Genomic DNA, 14,353 nt, shown 5'->3' on the forward strand with positions numbered 1-14,353 from the left:
GGGGTATTATAGCCTTCCAGGCTCGAATCCAACGTCGTGAATGTTATGTGTGAATGAATGAAAATTTTACTAATTTTTATGAATTATTTTGTATAAATACGTAACGCTGGGCGAGTAACGAAGACAGAGGGAGTCAGAGCGAGTACGAGGCTATGCATTGGAGCGACAAGGATAGAGCTACGAAGATAATAAGCGAGTACCGAAGCGAGCGAGGCACCGAGCGGCGTAAGCACCCAAGAGGTCTGAGGACAATCGACGCTGCATTGCCGCACGTTCCAATACGACGATCACCATTGATGACAGTTGGTTAGTCAGTACTGCAGGAGCAGAGGTGACTAAAGACTGTCGTGGAGGTCCGTTGACTGTTATACGGAACTAGATCAACTATCGACGGGGATCAATTCCAATGGAAATGAAGACTAGCGCCACCAACTTCAACGAAGGAAGAAGCGGGTACTTCTCTATGAGGAAGAGGATTCGAGGCTGGACTGTTGACGGATTCGGACGCGCTTTTGCGCGCTCCGCAACCTAAAGTTAATTTCGAAGTATTGTCACGATTTTGTTCACTTGAAATTAATTGATAAATTGTATTGAAGTATTTATTTTTTTTTAAATAATTTATTTATCGAGTCGACCGCATGAAGCTTTTCCGAGCTGCTACGATGAGGACGACGCTCAATTGCTTGGTAAGCCGACGTTCTTGTTCAGTGTTGAATCCAGCGTTTCGAGTCCACGTTGTAATTTTGTAAAATATTTTGATTAACAAAATAATACGCGAGGATTCAACGCTTTACGATTATTTTTTTTGTAATGCTGTTATTACATAGTGTGATTGCCGATGTATGAATGCGAGTGTGAAAAATAAAATTGAGGTGACGACGTTTTAAATTTGGTTTAAAATTTAGAGAAACGTTAAGTTACGACGTTTTAATAATTTTGTTAAAAGTTAATATCGACCTCCGACGTATATTTTGTTAAATAAATTGTTATTTTTTTCTGTTAAATTCTTCTGAATTTATTTCGAGTAATTTTAAGAATTTTCGTTTAGTTTGCGGTCCTATTTTTTAACGACGAGTATTTCAGCATGGCCCACCACCCTGAGGAAGAGGTAAGAGCTAGCCGAAGTCGCAGTAGTAATTAATTGGAGATCATTCTCCTGTCGCCCTTTTTTTAATAATAATTCTTTTTTTTAGTAAGCCGAAAATTTCCAATATAAACGGTGAGCCTGGCTTGGTAAATCTCCGGGTCAGGCAAAACCACGTTATATTATATACAATTATATATGATCATACATAATTATATATAATCATACATGATTATATATGGAATTGTATATGAGGTTATATATTATCATATATAATTATATATGACTATATATGGAGCAATATACAACCATGCAGGATTATATATAGTTCCATATACAATTATATATAAGTATATAGAATTATATATAATCATACATGATTATATATGGAATTGTATATGAGGTTATATATAATCATATATAATTATATATGACTATATATGGAGCAATACCCGAGAAAAAATGTTTCTATATAATTATATATAATTGTATATAATCATACATGATTATATATAGAATTGTATATGAGGTTATATATAATTATATATGACCATATATGGAGCAATATACAGCCATGCAAGATTGTATATAGTCACATATATAATTATATATAAGTACATATAACTATATATGCTTATATATAATTAACAGACATAAAAACTTTTTCTTTGAAAAAAAATTTTTTTTGGTTATCACAAAAAGTGTAAAATGATATTTATAATTACGTTTAAATAATTCTGAAATACAAAATTTGTCACATTTCCTATGAGATGTTTTGGTGTGCTCTGCTACTACCTAATAGTAAAATCATTATTTATTTTATTATTTAAATAAGTGTTATATTATAATGAAATTCGGTAAAATAAATAAATTATGAATAATGACTATCCAAATATATATTAAAATCAATTTTTATATTCCATTTATGATAAACTCATATGATACATTATGTAGATCATAGAATCATTATCACCTAAGACAGCAGCACAGCAGACAGACACTTCAAGACGCACGGAGATCACCAAAGTTAAGCAGCATTGAGCAGGGTTAATAGTTGGATGGGTGACCGCTGTCGTTATAGCTATAAAATTATATCTAGATATTTTTTTTTGCATTTTAATTGGTTACACAGAATTGCGTAGGACCATATTAAATATTCTATCCATGAAATTAACCCAATAATTAATTAGATGTAATAAATATATAATTAAATATTGTTATATATAATTAGATATGATTATATTTGGCCATTTTTCATATATAATCATATATAACCAATTTATATATAAATATATATAATTATATATAAATATTTTTCATATAACCTGCATTGAAAATGTAAGTTTCAATGCCTGTTGAGCCAACCAAAACTAGACAATTTCAGACCAATGCGATTGTGCCGGGCAGGTATCAATTATTTCTTCCCGGCGGACAGAAAATGACGATTTTCTGTCCGCGAGGTGAAATTGCAGCTTTATTTTCAATCCTATCAATTGTTTGTTTATTTTATAAACCTCGATCAAGACCAATGCTTCATTGTACATCTCTGGTGTATAATCTATGTTTTGGCATTGATTTGTTTGTCTAATTCGGTGCAAGATGTCTTCTGTCATACAATTTTTATATTTTTCCCACAAAGTTTGTGCTTGCGAGGGATAATATGACGTCAAAATAATTGCAAACAACAGACGAATGTTATTCGGTGTTGATGTCAACGCAGCATCAGCAAGCGTTAAGTCCCAATGGTTATCGTCTTCTAGCAATTGCAGTTCACGACATGCATCCTGGTATGTATTGAATACTCGACCATTAACTGTTCGTAAAAATTCAAAAGACGTTGGTCCGGGAACATTCACCAATAATAAACGTAAATAGAAGCACTCACGTTGCTTTGGATGTACCGTGTAAAGTCTCCCCAATGTCTTAGCTTTGAATATGCCTGTAATGGAAGGATGTGGTTTTCCTTGTTTCCGTGGCTCCCATTTTTTACTGGATTTGTTCCATGTGAAATAACGTGGAACATCACCATACACCAATGTCTTCGCGAATTGGCCAAAAACATCAGGTTTTTGACACAATGTAAAAAATTCAGTTAGAGTCGTTTTCGGAGCTTTGAACGCTCTTTGGAGAACATTTTCTTCAGTGAAGTATACACGTTGACCGTTTTCAAGATGTATTGCCAGATGTTGGACAGCAGGATCTCTTTCGTAGATGGGAAAGCTGAGAATATGCCAAATAGCTTCATTGCTGCTAATGTATCTGCCCATTTGGTATCGTGCTATTTCGTCATTTTTATTTATGTTTTGTACTTCAAATATGGCCAAATCACTGCCTTTGTTTACATATTTACAAATATACTTAATTGATTTAACAGAACTGCAAAGCTCAACATTGATATGAGCTTTGTAAGTTTTTGAAAGTAGTGGTGAGTATGGTACCACCCACTGATTATCAAACTCAACTTGATTTGGAAAGTTCGGCAGTCGCATTGTAAATGTGTGGCCACCATTCTCAGTACTTCTGCGGCGATACATTGGATAACCATCAATATCCGTGATCGTGTCATTCGTATGCGGCTTTGGGAAGTTTTTTTTACATTTTCCATTTTCCATGCACGGTGACGTCATGTTGAAAGCACCGCATGGCCCATGGATCATGTGTTTGGTGACAATATCAAATAATTCTTGATCAATTAATGGGTCTGGAATTTCGGCTGAAATTATTTGATCGATTTCTTCAGGACGGATTCTATCTTTAAGCCAAACCAAAATGTGGGCATGAGGCAAACCTCGCTTTTGCCACTCTATCGTATACAGCCAACAACGTGTGATACCAAAAATTGAATATTTAACAATAAAATCAATTAAGGATTTCAATTTTTGTTTAAACACACGTGCAATTAAATCATGACGATGAATGGCTTGTTGTCCTGGCAATAGTAAAGTTTGTATCTCTTCCCAATTCGGATTACATGTGAATGTAATAAATAAATCCGGTCGGCCGTAATGACGTACGTAAGTCATCGCATCTTGTATGTATTCCTGCATGTTCCGTGGACTCCCGATGTAGCTTGAAGGTAAAATGAAAGCATTACCGATGTCATTGGGATTTAAATTTCCATCGATGTTTCCAGCAACAGCATCTCGTAAGTGAATATATTCTTCCGATCGTAGTTTTGCCTGGTTGAATCGAAGGAATCGCAAGCGTTCGCTTTCGACCTTAGCATACATATCAACAATGTATTGATGGAACAGCTGACGATATCGAAGGATATAATTGTCTTGATGTTGTCTAACCATTATTCGGTGTGCGTAGTAGTTCATTGAGCTAACTTTATTATTTCTGTAATCACCTAAAAAAATAAAAAATAAAATGCAATACGAAATTAAAATCTATACGTACAGTAAGAAAGTAAATAGATAATTGTCAAATTTACCGGTATTTGGATCATACTGTTTGATATTAAGGTGATATTCATCTTGTCCTTGCCAAAATATCAATGGATATTGTAGTGCGTCATATGAACGGTGTAGATCCGAAATCGTACTGACAGTGTTGTCTCGCCGTGTAATTTTTATAGATCTTTTGTCAACTGGATCACCAACCATGATAACAGCAACCTCATCAACAGTTGGAGCGTTGAATCTACCAGCATGTTCACCTAATGGTACTTTGTCGGCTTTTATGACGATTTGATAATTGTCATTTTGCAGTCGTGGCGAAACTCTTTTGATCAATTGAATTAGTTGATTGTGATCTTCTAAAAAATTTTCCAATAATATCACAATTGCTCTTTCCTCTGCTTGTTCAATAAAATTATACAGGCACCGAGTCGTCACGCGCTCTTCACAATCGCCCATAAAATAAATTTGAAGAAATTTCGGATTGTTATCAGGCATTGGCATCAGTGATCCGATTTTATGGTACACCTGGCCTTGAATTTTGAATGTAGTTTCAAAATTACGTCCATCGGATGCACGATCGCAAATTTTAGTTGCCCCAAATGACGTCATTTGGAAGCAAGAATTAAATTTGCGTATCTTACGCGAAAATAATTTGGAATCATCTGAATTGCCAGTAAGAAGGGATAATAAAGGCTCCGGCGGAGCGGGTAGAGGTGACAGCACAACTTTTCCTGATGCGCAGCACATGCCGGCTGCGTCATTCCGAAATTTCAATGCCTGACAATATTGACATACTTTATCCATTCCACCGATAGCAATTTTTGAATGCGCTGAGTAGTTAATATCTGGTGCATATTCAAAGGCAAGCCGAACGAATGATGCACGTGTTAATGAGCGGCTGATCCGTTGCCTTTGTCGATCTAGTACTCGTACTGTAGCTATGTTTCGTTCTCGTGCCGCTCTTGTTCTCGTAATATTCTGTTGCAGACGTTTGTCACGCTGTTCTTGAGATTCTTGTGCACGACTTTCTGCAGTCCTGATTCTTTGAGCTGCATTTCTTGTTTCGATTTGTTCTGGTAATTGCTGAGCTCTTTCAACACGTCGTGACCCTTTGCTGCTCGCGTTGTTGAGGTTAGATTTTTTCGGTGGCATTTGACTGAAAATAATAATTTAATCGTTTAAATATTAGAAAGAGGAACTGAAAAACATGTTATCATAGCACATTGAAATAATAAGTGCAAAATAATTTTCAATGGAGGTTAAATAAAAATAATATAAAAATTTTTGTACAATTATTGAAAAAGTGTGGGGAGCTTTGTGCCATTTTCTCATTGATATATTAATTAACTTTTATAAAACTATGTGATATTACTTACATGTATAAATTGAAATTATTGTTCCTGTGCTCCTACTGTGGCTATGTCTCGTTCTCCTGCTGCTCTTGTTCTTATGATATTCTCTTGAAGACGTTCGTTACACTGTTCTTGAGATTCTTGTGCATGACCTTCTGCTGTCCTGATTCTTTGAGCTGGATTTCTTGATTCAATTTGTTCTGCCAATTGATGGGCTCTTTTAATACGTTTGCGTCGTGCCTCTCTGGTGCTCGCGTTGTTGAGGTTAGATTTTTTTCGTGGCATTTGACTGAAAATAATAAATTAATCGTTTAAATATGAGAAAAAAAAAATTGAAAATCATTCTAATTAACTTTTATAATTATGTGATAATACTGACATGTACATATTTAAATTATAGAGTTTAAATAATAATTTCAATAAGAATTGAAATACTAATTTAATCGTTTAAATATAAGAAAAAAAATCTGAAAAACTTGTTATCATAGTAACATTGAAATAATAAGTGCTAAATATTTTTTAATAGAGGTTAAATAAAAACAATAAAAAAAAATATTTGTACAACTATTGAAAAAGTGTAGGAAATTGTGTATCATTTTTGCATTGACATTTTAATTAAATTTTATAATTATGTGATAATACTTACATACATATATTCAAATTAAATTATAAAGTTTTGATCAATGAAGCACAAATAAGTAAAAAACAGGATTAATTTTACTGTATTATCTTCATTATAATATGAATGCAATTTACACTTCAGTCTAAGTAACACGTGGCCGGCTATGCTAACACCAAAAATTTAAAAAGTGGAAATAATTGAATTATACGGTATTTCGTTCACTACAAAATAAATTTAATTAATTTTATAGCGTCAACAACACGTGGTAATTATGCTGTTAAAATGTAGCTTATATGACACGTTCGTAGATTTACCATAGCAGCGCCATCTATTGGTTACTTACTCAACCCAGTCGAAAGGTATCGACATCTGTAGAATCATTTGGAGTTAACAGATAATTGTGACTGTCAAATAATAACAGACAAATAATTAGCAATAAATTAAAATTGCGACTATAATTTGAGATTTAAACTATCCTATCTCTCAAGTTGGATCGAACTGCACATGGTGTGCAAATTTTATTATAATCGGTTAAGTGGTTTAGGAGTCCATTGAGGACAAACATTGTGACACGAGATTTATATATATTAAGATATACTTATATATAATTATATATGGGACTATATACAATCTTGCATGGCTGTATATTGCTCCATATATAGTCATATATAATTATATATGATTATACAGGGTGTCCCAAAAGTCACGGACGCCATTGTAGCATCTGATGAAAAAAATAATTCTGAGCCGAAAAGTCCTTAGCCATTTTTCAATTAACCGCATAGATAATTAATTAATAATTATTAATTAAAAATAACGTCTCTTTATTTGTTAGAGAGAGAGCGCCGGTGCCCAGTAGAGTATGTGCCAAACAAAGACACAACTAACTGTATGACTAACTAGTTTCTATAGCTAACGTAGTCATACATCAACAGATTCGGTAGAATCTGGCGCCAAGTTCCGTTCAAATCAAATCCGTTGTAATTTACTTACGGGTCATTCCATGTCAAATCGACCAATAGTTGGAATCGACCCCTTTCGATTTGGACGAATTTTGGTCAGAAGTTTTCTCTCATCATATAACGAAGTTCTGCCAAGGGAAAAAAAATAAAAAAATTTTTTTCAAAAGTTATGCAATTTTGAAAATTTCACTAATTTTCCTGTTTCTTAAACTTATTCTTCAAAGATCTCGAAAACTATTACAATTACTCTAATGATCTGAGCTAGGTTTTAAAGAGGATACTTAAAGGTACCGAAAAAAAATTTTTTTGAAAAAATTTTTCAAAAATTTGCTTTTTGGGAAAATTTTGAAATTTCCAAAATTGCAAAAGTCGATGACCGCCATCAAATTTTTCGCTCAAATTTTTTTCTAGAGTACCTCTAATTGATTTCAAAAGATCCTGAAATTTTTGAGTAAGGGTTTTTTTTTGTTCAAAAGATATAAATTGTTGAATTTTAGGAAAAAAAAATTTTTCTTTCTTTGGCATTGACTGAATAAAATAATGATAAATTCATTTGTAATTTTTAATTTTAAGGCTCAAAAATTTATTTTAATGCAAAAGAGTCAATCAAAAGATAGTAAAATTGTCGTTTAAATTTATTTGGTAGTCAATGTACATTTATATCAGTTAAGACGTGACACACTCTGCCATCTACATGTTTGCTACCAATATTTTTCCACTAGATAATTACTATAAAATTTTCAAGAGGTCTCTATTATCTACATAGTGGCTATATTTCTAGGATTCACCAAGTTCGTTGTTTATATTGTATAAAGAAAGAAATAGTTTACTGTGTATTTTTGTGATTAAAATTCTTTATTTATTAAAACTTCTTTATTTTGGATTTATAATATCAATCATGGAAAACAATAAATGTTCGATCGGAATATTTACAAGTAACGAATGCTGTGAGGGACAATTGATTGATTGTAATGATTTTTCAGACGAAGATCGCATAACCTTAAATGCACGAAGTGGTACAGTGGTTAATTTTATTTGTCGTAAGTATGACGAACAATTTCGTAGAGATTACATTTTTAACCAAAAAGTGTGTGCTAATCCTTATAATATTCATGATTCTAATTTACGTAAATCATTGAGAATTATCACGTTTGAATGGTATAATCGATTCAAAACTGTAGTTCCTTCTATTGCACCTGGACGTAAATTATGCATTTCATGTACGAAAAAAATCCGCTCTGAGTTAATAGATCAGGGAGTAATTGAATCAGAAACAACATATCATACTGAGAGCCCTAATGTCAGTGAAGATGAAAATCCCACGGTAGATTTAGCTTGCAATCCATCTGAGCCAATAATAACAACTGATCAAGATGAAACACCGGCATCTTCTCAAATCTCGCTACTGATACAAGACAAAATATCTTCTAATTTATCTGAAAAATTAATGTTATCTAACCTTTCAGCTTCAAGTTCTGAAATCTGCACTTCAACAAGTGAAACTTTTACCCCAAATGAAATACACCTCGATCGTCTCAATACTGTTGCTAAAGTATTTAAATTATCTCCGATTAATAAAAAAGATTTGGATCGATCAAAAACCTACGCCCAGCACAAATATTGTAATATGAAATCTTAAATGCAAAAATGCTTTGAACAAATTATGGACAATACTTTTGATACGATTGAAAGTGACATTTTCATTTCTGATGATAATAACCCAGAATCGACCGGAAAAGAAATAATAGTCCAGTTAAAGAAAAAATTCGAAAATACCAGCAAGTTAAATGAAAAGTTACAAATTTTATCCGTTTTGCTATTAAGTTGGTCAACGGAAAAAATTGTAAATATTTTTGGAGCAACAACGTACATGGTCAAGAAAGTCAAACAACGAGTGAAAGAAGATGGTATTTTGTTTATTCCTGAGCGAAATCAAGGTCATTCATTGTTAAAAACAACGCAGGAAAAAATTCAAGAATTTTATAGAAATCAAGATGTCAGCAGAGAATTACCAGGTAAAAAAGAGTACAAATCCGTACATGAAAATGGTCAGCGTGTTCAAAAACAGAAACGTTTAATATTAGGCAACTTAAACGAAATTTTTCATCTGTTTAAAGAAAAATATCCATTTGAAAGAGTAGGTTTTTCAAAATTTGCGAGTTTGAGACCACCTGAATGTGTTCTTGCCGGTGCATTCGGTACTCACATGGTATGTGTTTGTCAAATTCATGAAAATTTCAAACTCTTGTTTCATGGAGCAAAGCTTGGTAAACTTAAATTCAATGATGAAAATCAGCCATTCTTGTCGCATCGGGATTATATGGACATGGTTATTTGTCAATCACCTACAAATGAGTGTTATTTCAGAGAATGCAATGACTGTCTCGGCTCGGAAAAATTGAAAACTATCTTAGAACACTTATTCATGGATAACTTTGTAGACGAGATTACATACAATCAATGGACTCAAGTGGATCGATGTTCTTTAGAAACAATTATCAAACCAGCTGACGATTTTGTTGATATTTTTGTAGAATATATTCCGAAACTACTTTATCATGACTTGGTAGCTAAAAAACAGGCTGAGTATTTTCAAACTATAAAAGGAAACCTTGAAATCGGGCAAGTACTTGTTGTTGCTGATTTTTCAGAAAATTATTCATTTTTGCTTCAAAATAGTGTTCAAGGAGTATATTGGAATAATGAGCAGGCAACAATCCATCCTTTTGCGTGTTATTATAGAACGACTGAAGAGAATAAAAGTGAAATTGTACCTCTCAATTTAGTAATAATTTCTGATAACTTAACTCACAATATAACTGCAGTTTACACTTTCCAAGAAGTACTGATAAAGTTTCTCAAAAATAAAATTCCCGATATTTGTAAAATAATTTATTTCTCTGATGGCGCTGTATCTCAATACAAGAATCGTTATAATTTAGTCGATTTGGTGTATCATGAAGAAGACTTCCAAATAAAAGCCGAATGGCACTATTTCGCCACTTCCCATGGGAAAGGCCCAAGTGACGGTTTGGGTGGGTTAATCAAACGATTAATTAGCCGAGCTAATCTTCAACATCCTCCTGATAAACAAATCAAGACACCTGAGCAATTATATGAATGGACAAAGGACAATATTCAGGGAATAAATAGTTCTTATGTCTCAGATGAGCAAATTCGTAGAACAGAAAAAAAAACTGAGTAACAGGTTCAAAAACGCTTTACCAGTTAAGGGAATACGTTAATGCCATGCCGCAGTCCCTACTTCAAATGAAGTTCTGAGAGTGAAGCGCTTGTCATCATCTACAGAAGGAGAAAATTTTGTATTGAAAAACGTAGATGTCTATGAGTTTGTCGAGGAGCCCAGCATTCAAACTTGGTAAATTCAGCCATATTTTATTATGTATATTCGATTCATATAAAATTTCCATTCAAAAATAGCTTCCTATAATAATACTATTTACTTTCAGATTGAGAAAAAGAAGTGCGAAATTAACACCACAGCAATGGGCTAAGAAAAAACGATCATTCTAACACAATTATATCCAATTTAAAATCAAAATGTAGCTGAAAAACAAAAATATCACATTAATTAGTTTTTTATTGACTCTTTTGCATTAAAATAAATTTTTGAGCCTTAAAATTAAAAATTACAAGTGAATTTATCATTGTTTTATTCAGTCAATGCCAAAGAAAGAAAAATTTTTTTTTCCTAAAATTCAACAATTTATATCTTTTGAACAAAAAAAAACCCCTACTCAAAAATTTCAGGATCTTTTGAAATCAATTAGAGGTACTCTAGAAAAAAATTTGAGCGAAAAATTTGATGGCGGTCATCGACTTTTGCAATTTTGGAAATTTCAAAATTTTCCCAAAAAGCGAATTTTTGAAAAATTTTTTCAAAAAAATTTTTTTTTGGTACCTTTAAGTATCCTCTTTAAAACATAGCTCAGATCATCAGAGTAATTGTAATAGTTTTCGAGATCTTTGAAGAATAAGTTTAAGAAACAGGAAAATTAGTGAAATTTTCAAAATTGCATAACTTTTGAAAAAAATTTTTTTATTTTTTTTCCCTTGGCAGAACTTCGTTATATGATGAAAGAAAACTTCTGACCAAAATTCGTCCAAATCGAAAGGGGTCGATTCCAACTATTGGTCGATTTGACATGGAATGACCCTTACACATTCACACGTGCAAGCGTCTTCGTTGGAACGCACTTGTCTTGACACTAGCGCTCTCTCTCTAACGCATAAAAGGACGTTATTTTAATTAATAATTAATTATCTATGCGTCTGATTAAAAAATGGCTAAGGACTTTTCGTCTCAGGATTATTTTGTTTATCAGATGCTACAATGGCGTCCGTTACTTCTGGGACACTCTGTATAATTTTTTTGCAATTCTTTATAAAAATTAAAGAAGAAAAATTTTTTTTTACTTTTAAAATCGAAATATCTCATTAACTATAACAGATACGATAAAAGTTACTGAGATATTTGAGCTCAAACAAATTGAGCTCCTAGCTGAGGCTGTAACTTTATAATCTTAGGAATTATGAATAAATGTAAAATAAGAGAAAATTTTTTTCGATTTATTAATCCTATTTTTCTAAAAGCTAAAAATAATCAAGATATAATTTCAAATTTATTTATTTTATCGAATTATAACATTTTTACATCGATAATTATACAATTTTTATATTTTTTCGTTATTACTGGATTTGTTTTTGCACTTTTCTTTTTGCACGTTGCCAGGTATAAAATCTAGGGACCAGATTCTTTGAAATCAGGAGCAGATGTTTCTAGAAAGTGACAAAGACATAATCACCATACAGAGAATATATAATAGTTAAAAAAAAAATAAAAAACAGAAAATAAATTTTAATAAACTTAAATTAATAATAGTGTGAAATATTTTAATAAATATAAATTAATAATAGTGTAAATAAGAAAAAAATTAGGAAAACGGTTGAACCTAAAGGCCATCCCTGCAACTTCCCGCCAATCCTATACCTAAACGCTTGAAATTGCACTCATGACGTTTTTGAGCTGTTTAAAAGTTATTCCTAAAAAACCTCATTTGAAAAAATTTTTTTTTGTAGTTTTTATCATCAACGAGGTGGACAAAGACCTGTGGGGTAGACCGTATAAGGTGGTCATGACTCACCTAAAAGTCAAACAAATTCTGGCACCCACATGCCCACAACTTCTGCAGAGAATCGTTACCGCGCTGTTTCCGCAGCAACGCGAGCTTCATTACCAGTTAGCTCAAGGCGAACTGGAGGACATTCCACCTTAGGGAATAATAAAGCACCAGGATTAGATGGAATCCCTAATATTGCCTTAAAAACAGCTATAAAGGCAGCACCGGCATTATTCCTGGATGTTTACACCACCTGCCTCAAAGAAGGGATTTTTCCTCGAAAGTGGAAACAGCAACGGTTAGTGCTGCTTCCTAAAGGGAAAAAGCCACCGGATGAACCGTCATCTTACCGCCCACTTTGCATGCTAGATACAGCGGGTAAGATATTTGAACGCATAATTCACCAGAGAATTGAAACAGTAGTCGACCCACTCCTGGCAGACAATCAGTATGGATTTCAGAAAGGACGATCAACCCTGGACGCAATCAAACTGGTTGTTAATACGGCCAAGGAAGCAATCGCAGGAACCAGATGGAAGGGTGGAATGAACAAGTATTGCCTGGTGGCGACTCTAGACATCAGAAACGCCTTCAACTCCGCCAATTGGGAATGCATCATGCAGGCCCTCCAAGAGAAGAATGTACCAGAATACCTTCTTAAGATCGTAGCAAGCTACTTTGAAAACAGGGTCCTGAAGTATGACACGAAGAACGGTCTGAGGGAGTATGATATTACTGGAGGTGTACCACAAGGTTCAGTTCTAGGCCCGCTCCTGTGGAATATTATGTATGACGGTCTATTAAGACTAACTCTGCCAGGAAACGTCAAACTCGTAGCATATGCAGATGACGTAGCCGTAGTGATCGTTGCCAAACACCTGGACGAGATAAACCATATGTTCAATCTCACTTTTGAGCGCGTTAACCGGTGGATGGACGCAGTGAACCTGCAACTGGCGCAACACAAGACTGAGGCAGAAAAGTGGTAGAGACCATTAAGCTGAAAGTCGGCGAACAAGAAATCACATCACAACCTTATATCCGATATTTGGGAGTGATGCTTGATGCCCGACTCAACTTCAAGCAGCAAGTGGAACATGTCAGCGCCAAAGCGTCAGTAGTGAGGGCTAGTCTCGCACGACTGATGCCGAACGTCGGAGGCCCAAAGCAGAGCAGGAGGCTATTATTGTCATCAGTAGTCACATCGGTGCTCACTTACGGAATATCCATTTGAGCCGACGCACTAAAGACGCAAGAATCATGGAGAAAGGCTGGACCAGTATATCGACTGAGTGCCCTACGAGTAGCTAGCGCCTTCCGCACAATATCAGAGGAAGCAGTGTGTGTTATTTCCGGTACTCTGCCTCTCAGAGTCCTAGCTGAGGAAAGACGGAACCAATATCAACGAAAAAGGTCAACCACACTGAACCCTGAAGAACTTAGAAGGGAAGAACGGCAACACAGCATCGCAAGATGGCAACAGAGTTTGGAGAGTTACAGAGTTGCGATCCATTGAGAGGAAAAGAGCGAAAGACAGAATCTAGAAGAAAGAAATAACATCTTAGCCACCAGAAGGAAGAGCGGCAGCTAATTCCTCCCCCCGCGAAGAAATGCCTTACGGCGGTACCATGGGGGATCAGAGGATAGAAGAGAAAGGAGTTTAGAGTTTAGTGGGTAGGGGCGTCAGCGTCGAGTTTTAGTATGACGCTGCGTCGAGTCGCCACATATCCAGGCCAAACAGCTGAATCCGTAAAAAGGATTCCCCCCCCCCCTAAGGAAAAAAAAAAA

The 14,353-nt window shown here is 34.3% G+C and overlaps 1 protein-coding gene across 1 annotated transcript; it reads right to left on the reverse strand.

The window, feature by feature from the left end:
* Positions 1 to 384: 384 nt before the first annotated feature.
* Positions 385 to 5,640, reverse strand: LOC123273859. The gene is made up of 4 exons (XM_044741330.1): positions 4,487 to 5,640; positions 3,978 to 4,426; positions 2,599 to 3,887; positions 385 to 528 (listed from the first exon to the last, which is right to left on the reverse strand). Exons 1-4 carry the CDS (start codon positions 5,638 to 5,640, stop codon positions 385 to 387), a joined length of 3,036 nt encoding a protein of 1,011 aa, XP_044597265.1.
* Positions 5,641 to 14,353: the final 8,713 nt, after the last annotated feature.

This window comes from Cotesia glomerata, unplaced genomic scaffold, assembly GCF_020080835.1.
Source record: "Cotesia glomerata isolate CgM1 unplaced genomic scaffold, MPM_Cglom_v2.3 scaffold_15, whole genome shotgun sequence".
Lineage (NCBI taxonomy): Eukaryota > Metazoa > Arthropoda > Insecta > Hymenoptera > Braconidae > Cotesia > Cotesia glomerata.